General features: G+C 43.3%; 1 protein-coding gene across 1 annotated transcript in view; it reads right to left on the bottom strand.

Moving 5' to 3' along the window:
• HELZ (helicase with zinc finger) overlaps nt 1-23,240 on the bottom strand; it is a 174,977-nt gene that overhangs the window by 144,630 nt on the left and 7,107 nt on the right. Inside the window, exons 3-4 of the mRNA XM_045299480.1 lie at nt 5,788-6,015; nt 3,080-3,116 (exon numbers count right to left, since the gene is read on the bottom strand). Of these exons, the coding sequence (XP_045155415.1) occupies nt 3,080-3,116; nt 5,788-5,997 (247 nt within the window). The 5' untranslated portion in view covers nt 5,998-6,015. The remainder of the gene's footprint in view (nt 1-3,079; nt 3,117-5,787; nt 6,016-23,240) is intronic.

Below are 23,240 nucleotides of genomic sequence, written 5' to 3'. Positions count from 1 at the left end.
AAATGTTTTGAGAATGATGAGGGCAACGAATGTACAAATGTGCTTAACACAATTGATGTATGTATGGATTGTGATAAAGAGTTGTATGAGCCCCAAATAAAACGATTAAGAAAAAAAATGAGATGGTGCAGTAGGTTTCCCAGCCCACAATACAAGACAGATACAGTAGGTTTGCTGACCGTCAAACACAGGGCAGAGTGGCTTCAGAAAGGAAGCCTCCTAGCAGAGTAGGGGGCACTTATCTGTGAAGCAGAAGTGCTTTATAACACCAGCCATTGGTAGTACAGAAGTCATCCCAAAGGACCCATAAGAGAAGCCAGTCTGTGGATACAGCCAAGGAGACATCCTAGCTGAAGAACTGTATCCTGAGTCATTCCTGATCCTGAATTGTTGCCTGTTACTTCCCTAATAAACCCCATAACCATGGTCTGTGAGTACTATGTGACCGCTGCAACAAAGAGTAGCTGAGGGTGCCACTGGAGGGACAGCTGGTACTGGGCTGGAAAAGGTTGGAGAAAGGAAGTATGTCTGGCCTCTGCCTCATAGCAATCAGCCTTGAGAAACTGATTACTGATTCTCCTCCTTCTTTGTGACTTTATAAAGGTGCTCAGACTGGTGTGGATAAGAGCTGGACACACAGAGAATCCAGGATAGATAAACACTTCAGGACCAATAATGAGAGTAGAGATACTAGGAGGGGAAGGGGCAGCTAGGGGGGAAAAGGGAAACCTATCACACTGATCTACATATAAACCCCTCCCTGGGGGATGGACAGCAGAAAAATGGGTGAAGGGAGACATTGGAGAGTGTAAGGCATGAAAAAATAATAACATATATTATCAAGGGTTAGTGAGGAAGAGAGGGTGAAGGAGGGAGAAAAAAAATGAGGAGCTAATATCAAGGCCTCAAGTGGAAAGAAAATGTTTTGAGAATGATGATGGCAACAAATGTATGAATGTGCTTGACACAATTAATGGATGTATGGATTGTGATGAGTTGTATGATCCCCCAATAAAATGATTTAAACAACAAACAAAAAAATAAAATAAAATAAAGGTGCTCAGATGCTCCATCAGGCCATTTTTAAACTTGGCCACTATTTCCCAATGATGGTTTCAAATGAGTAATTTGGTAGACACTTCTTTTGTATTTATTTAAATATAAGCATTCTCCAGTTCTTACTTATTATTTAAATGGGAAAAGCATGCATAGAATGCAATTATTGAACTCCTCCTTCATTACAAGCCAACTTTTTCACTTTCACACACAGCACTGCAGTGAACCATTCTGCAAGTAATATAGGATTTTCTTCTGGATTATTTCTTTGGGATAATGGCCCAGAAATAAGATTAGTGGGTACAAACATATTACAGAGCTGCATTCCACTTTATAATACCCCACCACCAACACAAGGTCGCACTCATTTCCTGACTTCACCAGCACTGATAAAGCTTTTTTCTCTTGGTAATTCGGTGGTTGGAAAATACGGCCGAATTTTAAAATGCTATGGTGAACAATTTACAGGGAAATGGAACATCTATCTGTATGTTCCTTCACCAACCACGTTAATTTTCAGAAGACATTTAACCTTTTAGAAATTTCATGTCTCCGTCTCCAAAATGCGAAGGGCAGCTCCACCTCACTGGTGCTCAGAAAAGTGAAAATTAAAGAGAGATCTTTCCCAAGTTCCTCACAAAACTGACAGATGCCAGTGGTAGGTTAGAAAGAATGGGCATTCTCATACCACAGGTGTGCGCAGGCAAGCAAAAACTAATCCAAGGGTGACTACTGACATGGTAAGTGTACATATTCCTCAAGCCAGCAATCCACCTTTTGAGATCATCCTATATAAACAAAGGCCACAGTGAGAAAGAGTACTATTGGGAGAACGCCAGAACCACCCAATGCCTATCAATGTAGGAGTGTTTGAATAAATTAAGACACATCCATACTATGGAATATTAAACAGCAATTAGAGCAAGTGGACTAAATTAGAAAGATAGCCATGATATATCAGTTAGGTGAGACAGCAAACCTTAAAATTAAGTTTTAAAATGCAAAGCACTCTATAGTATAAGCATCTGTGTGAACCACTATTAAAGAGAGGTGCGAAGATCCTTTAGTACCTCAGACGGACTCAAAGGGGAAAGTATTCCCTTCTGCAAATTCTCAGTCTTATTTGGCTCACTGGTGATTTTTAAATGTCATAGCTAGCAGAAACTTTGAACTAGGTCTCTGTCAAATTCTAAGTAACTCCCAGAACTCTTGAGTGTACAATTCGACTAAGCAAGGATTCATAAAGGTTACTGAATATAGAGGTTCCAAGTAACAAAAAAATAAAACCAAGTAAGGAGTAAACGTTAATAGGGGGAAAAAATTAACTTATGTTAAATATCTCCTAACTCCAAAATTCTCCACAAATGAAACACTGTATTATCCAAACCATTGAGCTGTGCAAAAAAGTCCACTGAGAATAGGTGAGAATGTGCACTGACTGCCCCTCCCACAGGCTCCCAGTCCCATGCTAGTGAGCAGAGGGTCATCAAAGAAAAGGATTCCTATTCTGGGAGTCCCTAAAAAGTAAGAATCTTAGTTTCCTGCCCCTACCCCAACTCCACCCCACCCCACCCACACAGAGAGAGAAAGCACTAAAGAGTAACTAGCCAGTCTCTTAACTCTAAGGAAAATCTTTGAGTAAAGAGAGAAAAAAACATTGAAGGAGGGATAGGCCCATTCTTTCAATTTATCCAAACTAAACATTTTAATCAGTATGTGGGACCTCTGTTAAAATTTGACTCTAGTTAACTGAAACTCACACCAACTTATCGTAACAAGGCCACTCCAGTGCCCTCAGAGAAGTGACAAGATGGCAGCCTCACAGAGGAATAAGATCCACAGTACCCCAGTCACCACAGAGAGGTTACCCACCAAAATAGTCACTAGTCACCACATAAGGCGGAGTTTAAGGATTACAGTTCTTTTTGAAATTAGCAAATGAAAAAAAAAAAGAAAATCAACCTTAAACATTTAAATCATTCAAAATCTTCAATTCAGAAAAAAGTCCTCATTTCAAACGTACCATGCCTACAATCTTCATCTGCTTGTCCATAGTTTTTCTGCAAAATAAAGAGAACAAGATAAAATTAAGTAGTCTGGGGGACTGTTTTCACATAGATGTTATTATCATAGAGCAGCTCAGCTTTGTTTCATCATTTGTAATCATTAATGTTGCACACTGAGTTTTGGGAGCAGAGTGATACACGGTGCTCAGAATCACAGTATACTCCTCAGGAACAAGGACCATCAATCGCAGCATTAATTCTCTAGGCCAGCCACACACTCCATTCCTCCCTCTTTCTAACCTCAAAACACCAAAACCTCCTCGCCCATCCCCACTCTCCGTTGATGACTCCATGGAGAAAATATCCACACTCTCCCCACCAGCTAGAAGGCCTCCCGGCATCCTGTGCTCTCCGTCTGTTACCACACGAACTGCCCAGCAGGCTCCTCTCCGAAGCTAACCCTACCGTCACCTACACAAACGTTACTCCAGCAAACCACCTGCATTTTCCCAGCATCCTTTTGTTTTACTTTCTACTGGACTATTCCTATGGGCATAAGAATACGTTGTTATTACTCTTGTTTCAAAAAGAACCCTGCTATTGCATTCTTGCCTCCAACCAGCTACCTCTCCATGTGGCAGAAGGAGCTTCAAAAATGGAACTGAAAGAGAACTGAATATTTCCATGAACTTTTTGAAGCCCACATGTATTCTACTTAAGGTGTGTACACAGGCAGTTCTTGGAGGTTCGATGTAGTTCCATTTCCAGATCAACCTCTGAGTTGAATTTTTACGGACATTAGAACAGTTAGGAATCATTCATATCTAACGCAATCAAATGTCTGTCTTGGTTCATAATGTACCTATGTACAAAAAAAAAAAAAATTCAAAGAAACACTTCCAGATAAACTAAAACATTTTTAACATACTACAGTAATAATGTTTGATGTGCTTCCCACTCTCTCGTTAGGAACCATGGTATGTATGTCAAATGGTTAATGAAACTAGCTTTACAAGGGTTGGCTCTTACCTACAAGTGTATGACTTGGGCAGACATTCATAACTCTGGGATGGTCTGTACTCATCTTTCCCCTTTTTCCCTCTGGTTCTCACACCCCGTATAGTCAGATTCACCACCATTTCCCTAGAAACTGCTCTCACTGGCGTCACCAATGGCCTCTCCCGTATTCACATGGATACATAGTCTGTGCCTACACTTATCATTAGAGACAGTCATGACTCAGGCATTTCTCAGTTCTTTCTCCTCTATCAACCACAGCATCTGATGCTGTTAAACAATCCCTCATAATGACACTAGGCTTCTAGGATAATCACACCTGTTTTCCTTCTACCATAGAGGTTGCTCTTAAGGGTGCCTTGCTGGTTCTTCTTCTTGTCCCCAATCTTGAAATACTGTGGTACCCCTGGGTAAGTCCCTGTTCCCCTCCTCTTCTCTATCTAACCTCATTCCCTTACTGATTTTTCCCAGGCTCAAGACTTTATACATGTGCCACAACTCTAAAGTTAGTTATCTTTAGCTCAGTTCTCTCTCCCAAGCTCCAGATTTGCATATCCAACTGCTCATCAACATCTCCACTGGGATATCTCAATGACATCTCAAACTCGGTGTGTCCAAAACTGAACTCCCACCGTCCCCTACAAAATGTGCTCCCCATTCCACTGCCTTCTTGTCGCAATTGAAGAAATATCCATTCTTCCAACTGTTCAAACAAAAACACCCCAAAGTGAGTCATCTATGATTGGGCTCCATCTCTCACTCTCCACATTCAATCCACTGTGAACTCTCAGTGGTTCAGTTAGAACTAGAAACTAGCCTCTCTTCATTATCTACACTGCTATCATTTTGGTCTGAGCCACTGTCATCGGTGGCCTGGGGTTACTCCAACAGCTTCCACACTAGTCTCCCTGCATCTCCCCTTATCCCTTAGAGTGAGATCTCAACACAAAAGTCAAAATAGTCCCATTAAGTCAGATCACGTCGCTCAAAGGCCCACAATAGTTGCCCATAAAAGGCACAGTGAAAATCAAAGTCCTTAAAATGACCTACAGCTCCCACAGGATCTAGCCGTTACTTCCCCAACTCTGCCACTCCCCGTCACGCACTCTTTTCCAGCCACCACAACCTCCGAGTCATACTTCAAGCATGACAGATGTGCTCCTGCTCCAAGGTCTTCACTTTAAACACACACACACACCCCACCCCCAGTATTTATGCTCTTCCAGTTCCACAGGGCTCTCACTCACTCACTTCCTTCTCGTCATTTTCTCACTGAAGCTACTTGGACCGCCCTATTCCCTATCTCCTTTACCATATTTTCTTTCTTTTATGCAGTTAGTACTTTCTAACCATCTATATTGTTTTTTTATATTCTATTGTTTATTATCTGTCCCCTCTGAAAAAATCTTTTTTTTTTCAGCAATATACAACAACCCACTTAAGCCAATGTTTAACATGTAACATAAACTCAGCAAATACCGTGTAAATGAGGGAATAATACAAAATGCTGTATAACGAGTAATACAATTGTCCAAGTGTTGAGAACACAGTTGTTGGCCATATTTAGCTGTCACCAGCCACTTCACTCATCCCCTCCACCCAGAATTAGCTGATCTATATATATAGGGAGAGACGAGCCACAGTCCCCGCTCAGTGAAAAGGCCACTGTACAGGGGTGATCCTGGGCTAATCCACAGCATTCACTCACCAGTTGCAAAAAAGAGGCAATTCTGTAAAGGAGGCTCTCAATTTTGATGCGCTCTAGCTCCAGCGGACATGGCCCCGAGAAGTCGGCCATGGAGCAGTGGCTCAGTGAAAGGAGGGCCTCGGTGCAGTGCTTGAGGGCCATCTCATAGTCCTGCCTCTTCAAGGATTCACACGCTTGTTCACATGCCTTCTCAGCTCTTCTGTCTTCCATGACTCAGGAACAAAACTCCTAGGGACAGGCAGGGAGAAGGGGAAAGAGAAGACTGTAAGAACTTATTACACATTAGAGCCTCATTCCTGGCTCAGTTGACTTAGGTATCTAACTAGTTACCCGCAAGCGGACATGTAATCAAGGTCACAGTTCCACCACCACAACATCTCAGCTTTTCCATATAATCCAAGCAAAATGCCCACCATAGCCAGGATCACAGCATTAATACAGTCAACTTAAGAGACCAATTTATAAATGGCACGCAACTCTGAATGCTGCAAAGAGAACAAACTGTGAATGTTATTTCAAGAAAAAGAAAATGCTTCCTAGCCAAACTTCCAAATGTCTCTCAGTCTCATCTTCTTGCAATTCTGTGGCTGTGAGTGCAGGGAATCGAAACCATCTTGGGGGTGACTTTTCCCTACCAATTAAAACACTGGACTACCTAGCAATTCAATTCAGCCGACCTTTCCCGAGGGCCAGGCACTGAATTCAAAGATGGAACATGTCAATGCTGCGTTCAAGATTCTCCGATTCGAGTAAGACAGGCAAAGTGCAAGTGAACAATTACAAGAAAGACTTACTCCATGGGCCTCAAGGCACGCACGAGCTAGCCTGAAAGGTGAACCTCTGATAGGGAGAGCACATGTGGGCTTTGCAGAGAGAAGAGTTCAAGGGAAAGCAGAGAAGAGGGCGCAAAGGCTGCAGCTCCGAGGTGTCAGAGTAGTAAGAGGAGCTGTGAATGACCTCACATGCCACCACTAGAAGTAAGGGCTTTATGCTATAGCAATAAGGCACAATGGAAAGTTTTCCAATAATGAAGGACCTTATAGACTCTAAATTCTATGAAGAATTAGAAGGGAAAGAAATCAGAAGCAAACAGTGCCATTAATAAGAAGCCACTAAAATCATCTAAAGGTGCCCTGATGGCACTGTGAGTCGGGCGCTGAGTTGCTGAACACAAGGTATTCAAACCCACTAGCCACCCCACGGGAGAAAGTGAGGTGTCTGCCACCTTCAAGATTTACCATCTTGGAACCCCTATATAGTGCTGCTGTGTGTAGCAGTGAAACTAACAAACCAAGCTTACAGCCATGGAGTCAATCTGGACTCAGAGACCCTATAAGACAGAGTGGAACTGCCCCTTTGGATTTCTGAAGTTGCAATTCTTTAAAGGAGCAGAAAACTCCACCTTTCTCCCAAGAAGCCCCAGCTGGTTTTGAACTGCTGACCTAATACAGCAGTCCAACATGTAACCTAATACATTACCAGGGTTCCTAGGAGTGGCAATAAGTTGGGAAATAATCCAAGTAAGAGATGTTACATTACAAGACACACTACTGACATTTCAGACGGGATCATTCTTTATTCTGGGAGCTGTCCTGTGCACTGCAAGATGTTTAACAGCAAGGCTGACCTTGTCTGTGACAAACAAAAATGTCTCCAGACTTGTAAAACTGTACAACCACTGTGGAAAGCCTTCTGGCACTTCCTCTAACAACTGGGAATAAATATTACCAAAAAAATATATAGATAAATAAGTACCCTATATACTCGAGTATAAGCCAACCTAATTATTAGCAAAGGCACCTAATTTTACCACAAAAACTGCATCAAAAATGTGCTGAAAAACTCGGCTTATACACAAGGATATATGGTAAATAAAAATTACCATATGACCCAGCAATAATGCTTTTGGGATACACTTTACGGAAACAAAGAGCACAGCCCGAACAGACATGCACACATCCATGTTCGTCACAGCACTATGCACAAGAGCAAGAAGATGGGAACAACCTTAATGCCCATCAGTGGACCGATGAATATACTTTGGTACATGCACATAATATAGTACTCTGTACACTATCAAAACACCTCGTGACAAGGGTGGATTTGGAGGACATTAGTTAGCCAAATACAAAAGGGCAAATAATGTACGAGGCAACTGCTAGTTTTCTAAAACCAAGAGAGGTTTTCGTACCAAAAGAACCCGACTTTGATGGTTACCAGGAGTGGGGCAGGAAGGGAGGCTAACAGATAGACAAGTGTTAAGTGAGTGAAGGGGGAGATACTCTATTACAGGGGGCGGGGGGCTACAAGGGAGACTGGACAGAACAAACCATTGGGAGGTTTAATAAGCTGTTTCAGTTGTTGAATGCAAAACACACAATGACCTAGTATGTAAACCCTCACCTAATTCACAATAGAACATTTGAAACCACAAGAATTGTCTCCAGACTTTGCCAAATAACCCTGTGGGGCAGAATCAGTCCAGGATAAAAGCAACTTAAGTTGATAAGCCTCCAGATAGCAGCCGCAGTCAATGGGAGAACCAGCCACCTTAGAATTAGCTAGTCTTCCCTACATAACTCCCCATCTGTACCTAGAAAAGTAAACCGTTACAAAAGGAAGTAGACCGAAAGGCAAAGCTAATCCTGCACAAGCTAAAAGCTTTCCTTGCCAAAGAAAGCAAACTGGTGGCCAAGAGCTGGGGTTCTGGAGCCGGATGACCTGTGTGTTGTCAACACCCCCAGGTCCCCAGGCTGCATGGCCAGGGGCCAGTCACTTCACCTTGCTCAGCCCTAGAGCAATAAACAAACAACTAAAACCTACCTCCCAGGGTTACTGTAAGAATTCAGTGAGATTCGGTGTGTGTACTGCTTAAAAGACTACTTACAACATAGTAATCGCTCAACAAGTCTTACAGATTGTTCCCGCCATTTATGTCAGTTTAGGTAACATAGAAATCACTCTAATGATCTCATCATAAGGTACCACACCACATAACAGCAATTTTGCCCACTTGACACAAAAATTACTTTAGACATTTGGATAAACTGGTCATGATGACGCAAGAGTAGCCACTGCAGAAATAGGGCCTTTTGTATGTACTCAATCAAGACTCGCTCAGCCCTAGGGCTGGCTCTAAGGAGAGAGTGCAAACACTGTCCCCTTATACAACATACTAGCTGGGAAGCTCAATGCCACGATGCAGGAAAGACAGACTTACCCCCCTCAGGAGCTCTGGGGGGAAGTGGCCTCATTTATAGCGTGAAGGTCTTTGTGCAGCTGACCTGACCCTGTAGGATTAGTCTCAGTACAAGGCAGGACTCTGGTTTTGCAGAAGAGTACCACCTGCTGGGCCCACTCATTCTGAAGAAGCCCAAGGGCACTCTCAAGGATAACATGAAAACTCTGGTGAAAGTCAAGAGAAAGGTCTCCAGCCTTTCTCAAAAAGACAATTATAGAAAACACACAGATTGCACAACTCTTCTTAATATATTTAAGCCACTGAATTGTATGATTTGTGAATTATATGTTAACCAAACAGTTGGGGGGGAAAAAAATCCAAAATGTGAATTCTAGAATTGCTTCTTCTCTGTGAAGACCACTTCAGACACAGCTCACTGTGTACTGTCTGGGGCACACAGACACATGCATAATTATAGAATATAGTCCTGCCCCTCTCCCACACCACCATAACTGCCTGCCCCAAGCTCAGGGAGTGAGCAAGCTGGGTCTCGAGTCTCTCCTCGGGGACAGAGGCTGGAGGAGTGGGCACCACTGGAACAAAGTCGCATTTCTTACAGAACCGCACTCATCCACTGCTGAGGGCTCACTGCATGTGCCTTGATCCTTTCTCCTCCTGTCCAAACCCACCCCATCTCACCAAGAAAATTTAACACGCGGTAAGTTTCTGCAAACTCCTACACCTGTAGGTCATGTCGACTTGGAGGTGTGACTTTATAGAAAAGCCAGCTGGGAGCAGAGTCCTAGACTGCAGAGTGCACTCCAGATCATTACCTTCACTATTGCTGGCTTTATATGGAGAAATGAACACTGGGTATTTTGCTGCTCAAAAGCCCATGGTTTTCTTTGGAGAATTCATCTTTCCCGACTTCCAATCCACAAGGTTCTGCAGGAGCAGACTTTCCTGGGAATCCCTGGGTAGTATCATGTGACTGGAGCTGGTCAATCACCACACAGGGATTGGCTCAAGGTAGGCCATAAGAACCAAGGAGGGCTGGGCACATTTTGCTGAGCCCCTGGGAAGGAGACATCTGCTTTCCTGCTGAATCTAAAATCTGTGAGGCTACAGGGGATGAATAAGCGGTGGGCATTTTTTCCTTTTTCTTGCAACTGAAATCTAAACAACAAAAGGCAGCACTGGTCGATGAGGAGAAACTAAGTCTTGATGACTTACTTGAGCCCTAAATCCAGCTAGTTGTGCCGGAACATTGCAGCTAGGAGAACCAAAGAATTTATTCCTAGCCTAAGTCAATTTAAGTTGAGATTTCAGGTACTTGGAACCATAAAAGTCCTAATTGATATGTCTATATCTGATTAGTTCTTCACAAGATATGAAAATCCAAATGAGCTTACACAAGTAAAGTGACTCGTACAGCAATGTGTGTACAAATGATTACTATAGCAGTGGCCACTATTGATCACTAGTAAGTATAAAGAGGAAAAAATTGGAAAGAAATGACTTTGGATGAAGAACTTTATTTGACAGCTACTTTAGTTAAGAGCAATGATAACAACAACCACAGCAATAAGAACTATTTACTGAACGCTTACTATTATACCAAATGCTGTTTAAAATAATATGGAAGCTAATTCAATCCTCCCAATGACACTGCAATGATTGCCACCGTTTCACACAAGAGGAGACTGAGGCGCAGGCAAGTGAAGAGACCCAGTTTCCCAGTACATGAGTGGCAGGGGCACTCTGGATAAATACAGCCTGTCTGCACTAGAAAGCTCCAGCTGATTGCACATGCAAGCAAGGTTCTAACACTACTGCTTGGAGCAGGCACCCAAACCCAGGCACTTAGAGAAGCATCGACGGGAACTGTGACGTTATTGCCATTTTCACTGTGAAACAGGTGTAGAGACTCATTCCACACACCCTTAGTTCCACATTATAAAAGCAGACCTGAAACCCCATGCACACCTAAGCCAATCACCTCCTGTGGTAAGCACAAGTCCTATGTGTCGCATAAAATAGTATTTGTTCCCTTCCACAAAAGTGAACTCTGAGGCTGCCCTCACCACAAAGTACATTTACACCATTTTTATAGGATGAAAACTGGAAGACATCCATCACCCAAGAAGAAAAATAAATAAATAAACTTGACTTTATTAATAAAAGACTGACCAGAGTGAGAAGACAGAAGCCCTAGTGGCAGAGTAGTTACTCACTAGGCTGCAATCTGCAAGGTCAGCTGTTCAAAACCACCAACCACTCCACGGGAGAAAGGCGGGAGCGTTCTATTCCCATAAAGAGTGACAGTCTCAGAAACTCACCGGGGCAGCTCTAATCTGTCCTATAGGTCATGGAGTCTTCATGGACTCAACAGCAGTGAGTCTGGTTTGGAGAGAGATGACAAGGAGGAACTAAGAGCAAGCTGAATGAAGAATCCTGTTTCAGAGGTTTATGTGCTGTGCAATTCCATTTATATAACGCCCTCAAAAGGTGAAACCCACGAGCGGATCGGTGCTGGCCTGGGGCTCTATGACTTCAAGGAGAGAGCAGAAGGCAGCACTTGGGGGTGATGGAAGCCCCCTGCCTGCGATCATGAAGGTGGTTACACAGACTACACATGTTCAACTCCCTCACCGTACACCAAAGGAGAAGAGCCTGCTTTACTGTATGGTCATTTAAAATATAAAAACCTGTCACGTTTTAAAATGTGCACCTCATTGTAAGGGAGAACTTGATTTTTTTTTTAATTGAAAAGAAATAGATGCAAAAGAACAAGTTGTTTCCACAGTCAACAAATAAATTCTGGCTCACAAAACCCCACAGGAAAAATGTAACTGCTACATCGGGTTTGAGAGGCTCTAAATCTTTACAGAGCAGACAGCCACATCTGGCTCCTCTGGAGTGGCTGTTGGGTTTCCAACTCTGACCTTCTGATAGGTGCCCAATGCCTAGCCCGCTGTGCCACCAGGGTGCCTATGTGGCTGCCACTCAATGGAAACCTCGTCCTCGGCCCCCCTCCTGCACATAAAGGCTTTAGATGCATGAATAGAGGCCCCAGAAGAGCATCTACAAACAGAACCATTAAGTTCCCTTGGCACTGAGTCTAGAATACTTTTGAAGAATTCCTTCGTGGCTGGCTAGTTGGTCCCAGACCAAAATTAAACACTGGCAGAAAAAATGAAATCAATAGTAAACCACAGAGGTTGATAGGCAGGCTCGTCTGGGCAAAGGCATTTTCAGATGAGAAAAAAAGAGGTGATTTATAAGCATGATTCCTTCCTACTGTGAACCTCTTTCTGTGACAGTATGAGAATTACCACAGGCCCCCTTGAAATCAAGTCATAAAATATACTTTCATTTAAAAATCAGTTACATCAACCTCTCTTGTTAAAGTAGTCATAAACTCAAATTAAAATCACTGTCGAGTCTATTCCAGTTCATGGCAACCTTATATAGGGCTCCCAAAACTGTAAGTCTTATGGGAGCACACTGCCTCATCTTTCTCCCAAGGAGCTATTGGTGGGTTTGAACCACCAACATTACAGAGTAGTCCACAACACCATCAGGGCTCCTTAGTAGTCAACACATCTGAATCATTCATGTGATTGGACACAAATTATATAGGACAGAAATAGACTGTAATCAAATAGCAGAAGTACAATATTAGTTACTAAAACTGCTTCCGTCTAAATTCAAGGTCATTTGTGCACCGGCATCTTATACATGTGCCTTGATTTCAGTTTTTTAAAATGATCCACCTCACAGATGAGTTGGGTAGAAAGAAGCCGTCTACATTGGTAAAGATTTCAACAGACAGGCAAACTGCACAAACATCACCACCATCTACTCTGACCACATGCTGCCTTAGTATTTACTATCAATAAAATCCATAATTGGTTCTTCATTCAACCCTAAAACGTATTTAATTATTAGACAAGATGAGCAATAGAGGTAAGAAAACTTACAAAGTGAATTATGAAATACATACACTTCTTTACATAACTAGCAGAAATACATGTATAAACAAGAACTACAAGGACGAAAATTCATACTTCTTAAAAAGTTAGTACTTTACTCTTACGCTAATCCATGTGGAAGCTCAAAGGTGATCCTAAAAACAATGTGACTAAGAAAAATAGCTCCTGCTTTGTCCAGGGGAAAAAATGTGAAGAACCATAATTCCAAAGATACAGAGGGTTTCTGAAGGCCTGTAAAATAACCACCACATTCATTAGCCAGACATCCAAGCTGCCCACAATCCAGCAACAACCTAACTCCCCTCACTCACCTACACAAGCCCCAAGGACACAGTCAGGCCCCTGAGTCTCTGAAACTGCCATTCACACTGCCCACTTTTCTCTCTGCACCTAAATGTTACCCACCTTTTAATGACCTCACCAAGACCTACTTCTGTAAACTGCTCTCTGTACCCCAAATTAGCATTACCTCCTATAAGATCATTTGACATCTTAGTAGTCTATTATTGATTATTAAGAAGATGCCCTATTGTCTCAACACAACTATCTAAAACATTCAAGTCATGTTTTATACCATCTATATCCCGATAGCTTCTCAATTCAGTAAAACCAGTCAATAAATCATTCCATTTTCTAGAGATTACCTAAAATAGCCTAAATACTAAACATTCCAAAAACATCCTGTACCAAATTCCATTCCCATTAGAAGGCCAGATCATAAAGGGAGATGCTGTGTTGTTTTTAAATGCATCTACTCTTATCGAAAACTGGAATCTATGGCTCTGCCAGGTACACAGGCAAAATGTTCTACAAAGCAAGAGTCATGAAACCACAGCGTATGCAATAAGTCATGGTTGAGACGAGACTAAAGCGACTCCGAAGGAAGCTAGAAACTAAGACCACCAACTACACTCTATTTGAACAATCTGTTTCATAAAGAGGCAAATTCTCCTAAATTCAATACAGCAAAGTGCGATGTTTTAAATGCATAATAGAAATTTTCTGATGGACCTTCTACCATCTATTTGCAAGACTAAACTGATTTTAAAAGACAACCTAACTTTTTAAAAGTTGTTATCACCAGCTAAAATTAAGATTCTCACCATCCTGTCCTCCCACTTATTACTTCTACTTTTTCAGATTAATTTTCTTAGAATTCCCAGCAATTCTGGAGACAGGCTCCTGTAACTCCAGTATGATTGGGGTTTCAATAAGTGCAAATTATTTTAAGAAGCTGATCCTCATTTAACATGTTTACTAGTCAATAAAGATATATATGTATTTTTAAAGTATTCAGAAGCAAGCAAATGAAAAGAATTCAAAGACTGACTTATATATAAAAAAGGTTGTTGCTTCCCCCAAAAATTTCATTGTCATAAAGCATCTTTTCTTCTTTGGATCTCTTCATTTACCCTCCTGATATGTGTGTACACACATAACCATATCATAATTCAAAGAGTTGAGCTTTTTAAATAAGTAGCTATACAGTAACTGCAGGATTTTCTAAAAAGGATTCTGCTACCACCACCACACTTAAAGACGATCTACAATTTATAAACAGATTATGTAGAACAGAGATTATTGGAAAGGCCAGTTATGAAATAACAAACATTGACAATCCCATTTTTAACTCAAAAGGGGGCCTATAGAATAATCAGTAATAATAATTTCATTCTTATAAACTATGTAAGTATATTAGTATTTTGCATAATCACTCAGTACCGATAGAAAAGTGGTTCTCAACCTGTGGGTTGCGACCCCTTTGGGAGTCGAATGACCCTTTCACAGGGGTCGTCCGATCTTAACAATAGCAAAATGACAGCTATGAAGTAGCAACAAAAATATTTTTATGGTTGGGGGTCACCATAACATGAAGAACTGCATGAAAGGGTCACGGCATTAGGAAACTTGAAAACCACTGAGGTAAAAAATAAAATATGAATAGCAGCTATCTCCTCCCCCCAAACCCATTGCCATGTCTAATCTAGAGCAAACTGTCAGAAAGGACCACAGTGCTCAGCTCACCTAGAAACTGCCAAGGTCTTGAGAAGCAAGCAGAGAGGTGAGACACTGTCACAGGCCAGAGGATGCTAAGGGGACCTCACAACAAAACTTAACATGGGATCGCAAAGAGAACCTGGCTCTAATGTCCTTTTTCTACTGTCCGGAACTAGAAAAGGATATTACTGACAAAATTAGAGAAATTTTTTTTTTTTAAGTCTGGAGGCTAGTTCACTGTAACGTACCAGAGTTTGTCTCTTAGATTTAACATCTATAATGGAGATGATGTATGACAATTGTAAGGGCAGGGTAGGTCTAGGCGGTGTTTCCTTATGTGATACATAGGGTAGCCACGAGTCCGAACAAATTTGACTTGAAGTCACTTAACAACAAGCACATGGAGAAATAAGATGCTATCTTCTACGTGGGGGAGAGCCCAGAGGAGGGGCATATGAGAACTCTGACCTACATAAGCAACTTTTCTATAAAACAGAAAATTATTCCCAAATAAAAAGTGGGTACTTCTGTGTAGTGGGATTATGACTTAAAAAAAATACATCTGTATTTCCTAAGTTTGTTCACAAACAACATGTATCAATGAAATGAAAAGCAGGGGTAGCTCAGAAGCAACAAAGCCCACGTGGAAAAAGCACACCAGCCTGTGTGATCATGAGTTGTCAATGGGATCAGGTATGAGGCATCAAAGAACAAAAAAAGTCATATCATAGTGAATGCGGGGGGGAGTACAGAGTGAGAACCCAAAGCCCATCTGCAGGCAACTGGACATCCCCTTATAGAAGGATCTCAGGGGGGAGACAAGCCAGTCAGGGTGCAGTGTAGCAATGATGAAACATACAATTTTCCTCTAGTTCTTTAATGCTTCCTCCCCACCACTATCATAATCCCAATTTTACCTTACAAATCTGGCTATACCAGAGTACAGATAAGAGTTGGAAACACAGGGAATCCAGGGCAGATAAACCCCTCATGACCAGTGGTGAGAGTGGAGATACTGGAGGGTGGAGGGAAGATGGGGTAGAAAGGGGGAACCAATCACAAGTATCTACATATAACCTATACCTCTCTGGGGGATGGACAACAGAAAAGTGGGTGAAGGGAGACGTTGGACAGTGTAAGACATGACAAAATAATAATAATTTATAAATTATCAAGAGTTCGTGAGGCGGGGAGGAGGAGGGAAAAAAATGAGCTGATACCAAGGGGTCAAACAGAAAGCAAATGTTTTGAGAATGATGATGGCAACAAATGTACAAATGTGCTTAACATAATGGATGGATATATGGATTGTGATAAGAGTTGTATGAGCCCCCAATAAAATGATTTTTTTTAAAAGAAATGAAAAGCAGGAAGAGGGGACTAGTGTAAGTTAAAAGGAGCCCTCAAGATGATGACAAGTGACAGCAACGGAAGACGTTTGGGTGATAAGAAGGGAAATTTTGACAAGGGCTTGCTATTTCATGGTCTTACTGAATTAATATTTTCTTTGGTGTGAAAGCTGGATTACGTTTACAAGGGAAGATGGCTTCATTCTTAGGAAATACATACTGAACAACGGATGAAGTGCCATTCAGGATGTCTGCCACGGACTTAAATAAAGCAGAGAAAGGCTAACTGGCAAAACGGCATGGGTTGAGGGGGGTTGGGGTTGGGTGAACTTGTCTTTCAACTTTTTGCTAAAAGTTCATTAATATAAAATCTCTATGGCAGTAAGAATGGTTTTCTTTAACTTAAAAAAGGAATCTCAATCCCAAACTAATCCACAAAAGCTACATTTTTCTCTTAAATATAAAATCTATTCTAATCTTATATACTGCCTGATTTACTTTTTCTAAATTAAAAAGGTGATAGAAACAGATTTACTTCACATAGTAAGACATGAGAGCTAACATTTGGGAGTAAGATTTCAATTTCCTTCAAATTGGTACAGTCTTTATTATTGTCTTTTTAATCACCTATGCGGTCTAGATGGATCTTGGGCTCAGTCACTTCTAACTTATCTACTTTTCTCAAATCTGTTTACCTTATTCCTTAAAGAATCTGGAAAGAGGATGACGGGACTGTAACAGTGGCTCTATAGCAGGGTCACTAGCAGACAGAAGAGCAGATCTCAAACCCCAGGGACACAACCTCTGACATCAAGTAGAGCTGGCTCCACAGGGTTTGAGAGACTTCACTCTGAGCAGCTGATGGGTTTGAACTGCTGACCTGGGGGTTACCAGTCCAATACCACTACCAGGGCTCCTTAAGGAGACAGAGCTGAGCCTAAATCCAAGATCTAGTACTTGTTGTGACACAAATGCTCAAAATGCCATTCTCTACCTGGAAAAGAAGTAGAAATGTGAACCCTCAAGAAACACTTTTCCTGCTTACTGCTAGCTAAATTAGAATCTTAAAACAATCATTTCTAGTGTAACCCTCTAATATTCTATGTAAAACACCTATCAACCCACTGCCAGCAAGTCCATTCCCACTCACTGCGACAGTCTGTAGACACATAAACACACCAGCGCCACTGCCACTTCTGACGGACAGCAATCCTGTACAGGACCTCCCGGGCTGTGAATCCTCATAGGAGCAGACAGCCTCAGCTTTCTCACACAAAGGGGGCTGGTGGGTTTGAACCACTGACCATGCACTTAGTAGTCCAAGGCTTATCCCGCAGCACCACTAGGGCCATGACATGTAGACTCAGGCCTGTATCCTGATAAAACTTAGAGATGTACTCATTCCCCACCCCCCAACACGCTCTGCCGGTGGAGGAGGACTGGAGCTCTCAGGGCAGAGCCAGAGCAGAGGCGGGAAACTGGTCCTAGTCCTTAGGAGGCTAAACAAACACAGAGAAGCTATAAAGCAGAGGGCAAGGTTCAGTGTGGCTGCCAGAGGCCGGCTGGGAAAAGCAGGGCAGGGGTGGGGGTGGGGGCAGGCAAAAGAGAATTCTTAGGCCGCTGGCAACTGAGAAGCCTGGGGAAGAGATTGAGGTGAAGAGGCAAAGCAAGCAGGGTAGGTGAGATGAGAAGGGGCTCTCAAGATAAGGAAAGGGGGCAGGGGAGACTCAAAGCAAAAAGAGGTCTATTCCAGGAGTTTCTGCTCAGGTGTCAGCAGAAAGAGAACTTCCTTCCTGGAGGGAGTCGTTTGTATCTAAGGAAGCAGGGAAGGTTGGTGAAGCCTATAAAACGTGAGAGGGGAAATCTTTCCATGAAAGAATATTAATATGTCCTCCTCCACAGAAGAGCTGAGGCATTTTTTTCATGCATCTGTTTTCCCGGGATGCTTACAAGTAAACATTGCTTACTTGTTTGAGGAAGAATTTCAAACTGGGACTCATTTTTTCATATGCTTCATTTTAAATACAGGTCAGTGGTCAAGAGTATGGACTTGAAGCCAGATCTACCAGAGTTTAAATCATGACAGTCTGACCAGAGGCAATTTGGGTAAACTCTCAGTGCCTCCAGCTCCACATCTGTAAGATGGGGAGAATAACAGTACCCACGGCAACTGTCACAACAAGGATTAAGTGAGTCTGAATGTGTAAAGGCGTCCCTGGGTGATACAAACAACAATGGGCTCAGACACTATTGGAAAGGCTGGAGGTTCCAGAGGCACCTTGGAAGAAGGGCCTGGTGATCTTCTTCCCCCAAAATGAGCTATTGAAAAGGCTGTGGAGCACAGTTCTGCGGTGACACTTCGTGACACACAGGGAGTCTCCATGAGCCAGGGCTCACTCTGCAGCACCTGGCAGCTAGGTAAATGTGTAAACCACTTAAGAGCGGTACCTGGCTCATCATAACCACTGTCAACTCTAGGATCTACAAGTCCCACTGAAAGCTGGGAGTTGGCTGCTTTGTTCACCGTGGAAGCCCAGAGGCCTGGCATACCCATCATAATAAAACTGATGAAAAACGGAAACTTCAAGTAAATAATACATACACCCAGACCACTTTTTTTTTTTCAACTAAAATTCGTATAGTATCTTAAACTTCGAAGTTCACAGCTCACAAAAGGTTTTGACATCCCTATTGTGTGTGTTTCTGTAAAGCTGAGAGTCCTATCTCCATCTCACAAACTCTGCCTCAGAAGCCTGAAGTGATTTGTCCAAAGACACAAAGTCTGAGGCAGCCCAGGAATTCGGGAAGTTAATCCAGCTTCCCTTTACTCTAGACCCCACCCAGAAAGAAAGCTAAGAGCATACCACCCTAAACAACTCAACTCCCTTTACCTACACACAAAGTTTAAGGTCACCCAAAAAACCACTATCCTGTTTGCTTCAAAATAATCAAGGGGGGGGGGGGTGTAGATTAAACAGCATTGGGCAATAGTTGAAAATTGTTAAATTAGATAATGGGCAAAAAGGGATTGATTACATTCCTCACATCTCTAAGTTTGAATGTTTCCATAATAACTCCTTTTACTTAAAAAAATAAAAGCTCTTGCTCCCCAACACACACACACACACACACACACACACACACACATCACTTCCAGCCCTAGTGCTGTTAACTGGGTGTGAGGAAGGCACCACAGCAGAGACCTTCAGCTCCTCAGGGTGAGGCAGAGAAGGGGCAGGGCTGGGAAGCAGGAAGTGTCCTCTTAGCTCTGCTTCAACTGCAGACCAGACTGCTACCTCCTCTGGGCCCTGAACTTCCTCATGTGCTGGCCCAAATAAGTCTCTACAGTTGCTTCCAGGATTAAAATTCTGATTGAAACTTTCTACTAGTTTCTTAAAGTTCATTAAATCAAAACCACATTCATCTTTTCTCTAGCCTAAAACCTGTTCTTCCTCTCTGACTTCCCTACTCAGTGTCCCGTTTGTCCAGCCACCCAACCATATAAACTACAAGATCATCTCTGATTTGAGTGGTTAATCGACACTGTTCCCTTCAATCTCCAAACCCTTTCTCTAACCCAACACCTCCCTACCATGACCAAGGCCCCCAAATCCACACAGGGCTCATCACCCCTCACTTGAACTATGACCATGAATGAACACAATGAAAATGCCCATCTCTAGTCTTTCCTCACAGCCAACCCATCATACTGAGTCTCAGTCTGACACTGAGCATACCATAAACCAGCCTGACCTACTGTCAGCCTCAGTTTCCACTATATTCCTTTTGTGTAACCCAGGGCCTCAAAACAAAACCAAACTCATTGCCATTGAGCCAATGCTGACTCGTAGTGCCCCTATAGGGCACTGCCCCTGTGCGTTTCTGCCCCTGTGCGTTTCTAAAACTAACTGCTTACGGGAGTAGAAAGCCCAGTCTTTCTCCCAAGGAGTGGCTGTGTGGTTTCAAAAGGAGGCCTTGTGGATTGCAGCCAAGTTAACATGGGCAAATTAGCTGATGGTATCATGTCTGACCCCGCCCCCAGCCTTTGTTCAAACTGTCCCTCCCTCTAGAATGCCTTTTTCTTTCCACTCTCATCTTCTTGGTCCAACTGGACTCCCACCCCAGGTTGCCACATTCCCTGATAGCCCCATGGGGACAGTCCCACTCCATGCACTTAACCCCTAATCACTCTGTGTTATCTCCTTTAGAGCACCTACCCATGTCCTTTTAGTCTCTATTTCGGGGGTGTCCCTATTCTGACACAGGGAAAATTGTGAGGATGATGCAGCACTGGACGGTGTCTCTTTCTGTTGTACTTAAGGTTGCTATGAGTTGGAACCAACTCGACAACACCTAACACTACCAATTAATGCTCCCTCCTAGATAACTAGTTTCTTGTCAACAGGAAGTATTTGGTTCATCTTCATATCCTTCAGAGTTGGGCTATGCCATGCAGAGATAAAATGTTCTAGGAAGTGGCTGTCACAGTTCTCCACACAGTCACAAAGGGGGCCTGGGGGCGGGGGGGGGCAGACCTTCCAACCTGGCAAGCCTCAAACCATCCAGAAAAGCCGCCTCCTTCAGTGCACACCATAACAGTACACTGAGAACTCCGAGATACACAGCCCAGCATAGGTACACAGTGGATACTCGGCAGACTGCTCAGCTGAACCCAACCATCCCCTAAAAGACAACGTGCCCTCTAGACTAGGGCACGTTCACTGTTTGAGCTCTTTTTATCTTTTAAGTTATCCCTAGTTAGACTTGTCTTACCATCCAAAATTCACATCTTAGTTTATTGCATAAAACAGCAGTCACCAGGAAAGGGGCCAAACAGTGAAACTCAACATTATCAACAGAGAAATGCAAGTGAACTAAGTACACCATTCCCCCTTTAGCGACCATCTCTTTTTTTATCATTTTATTGGGGGCTCCTACAATTCTTATCACAATCCATACATCCATCCATTGTGTCAAGCACATATGTACATTTGTTGCCATCATCATTCTCAAAATATTTGCCTTCTACTTGAGCCCTTAATATCAGTTGCTCATTTTCCCCCTCCCTTCCCCCCCATGAACCCTTCATAATTCATAAATTATTATTTAGTCATAGGTTACATTGTCCGACGTCTCCCCCCGCCCTCTGCTGTCCATCCCATCCCCCAGGGAGGAGGCTATACGTAGACTCTTGTAATTGGTTCCCCCTTTCTACCCCACATTCCCTCCACCCTCCAGGCATCGCCACTCTCACCATTGGTCCTGAAGGAGTCATCTGTCCTGGATTCCCTGTGTTTCCAGTTCCTATCTGTACCAATGTACAACCTCTGGTCTAGCCAGATTTGTAAGGTAGAATTGGGATCATGATAGTGGGGGGAGGAAGCATTTAAGAACTAGAGGAAAGTTATATGTTTCATCGTTGCTACCCTGCACCCTGACTGGCTCATCTCCTCCCCACAACCATTCAGTAAGGGGGTGTCCAGTTGCCTACCGATGGGCTTTGAGTCTCCACTCTACACTCACCCACCTTTACAATAATAATATTTTTTGTTCTTTGATGCTTGATAACTAGTCCCTTCTACACCTTGTGGTCACACAGGCTGGTGTGCTTCTTCCATGTGGGCTTTGATGCTTCTGAGCTAGATGGCCGATTGTTTATCTTTAAGCCTTTAAGACCCCAGACGCTATCTTTTGATAGCCGGGCACTATCAGCTTTCTTCACATTTGCTTATGCACACATTTTTCTTCAGCAATCCTATTGGGAAGGTGTAGCGACCATCTCTTATCCAACATTTCACGTTCACAACTTTGAAAAACTGCCAGGGAGCACCTCTGATGAAACTGACCCCACATGGGGCCGGTCTACCAGGTGGTCCTCTGCAGGCCACCTGAATGATATACAGGAGCCCTAATGACAACTGGACCACAAGAAGGACCGTGGCTGACTGGTAACAAGATATCTTTCCCCTTCATCAGTGACATCCATCTCAATCCAGGCACTAAGGACACAAGGTGACAGTGAGACAACAAAAGGTCAAGGGCAGGCAAAAGGAGGTCAGACAGGGATCCAAAGGTGATGGAGACGTTGACAGAGGAAGGTACAAAGATGGTGGGGAAGAGTGGGGTCCCCGGTCCCCATCCAGGGTAGATGGCGAAAGGGGGCCACAGATGTTGAGCAGGGTCCTCACCAGGGACTGTTAGCAGGAGGCTGCAGACAACACTCACCCACCATCATCATCCTCTGCTACGGTGAGGGAAAGGTGGGGTTGGGAAGGGAAACCACCCCACCATGTGCATCCTGAGGACAAGCCTAAGGGCAGTGAGCCATGGAGTAGGGAACAAAACTCAAGTGCAAAGATGTCCCTGGTGAAAGAGGGACCAGATGTCAACCTGGTGCTCCAAGTTGTGAATGCAACATACTGGCATGAAACATACTGGCATGATGCAGGAAACGAGTAGAAGTCTGAGGGGCCGCCCCAAACCCAAAAATGTTGACAGCCGTCCCTCCCACCAGAAAATTTTACTTCAAAGGACAGCACCAAAGCTACACCTCAGGGAAAAGGAAATGTCTGATCAGAGCACACAGGAACAAATGAAGGGGGAGGAAGAGAGAGTAGAGCAACCCTGGCCCACCAAGCCTTGAGGATGATATCCCTCCTCAGGGCAGCCAATGCAGAGAGAGGACCATATGGTCAGCCCCACTACGACACATGATATCCCTCACTGACCCATAACCCTACAGGGGACAACACTGGAGACACAGTGTGGGAATTGCACCCGATCTGACCCCACCACACCAAGGCAAAACACTAAGGGTGAGCAACAGAACAGCAAGGGGAGCAGAGCAATGAAGTCCCCAGGGAATACCAAAAGAGACTTTGGGTCAGGGTGTGGCACCCATTAGACTCCACGGGAAAGCATTCCTAACTG

Source organism: Echinops telfairi, unplaced genomic scaffold (genome assembly GCF_000313985.2).
Source record: "Echinops telfairi isolate 266 unplaced genomic scaffold, ASM31398v2 ScPeMD7_7458;HRSCAF=8496, whole genome shotgun sequence".
Lineage (NCBI taxonomy): Eukaryota > Metazoa > Chordata > Mammalia > Afrosoricida > Tenrecidae > Echinops > Echinops telfairi.
The sequence above is the reverse complement of the archived record's forward strand: the minus strand, read 5'-3'. Positions and strand labels throughout refer to the sequence as shown.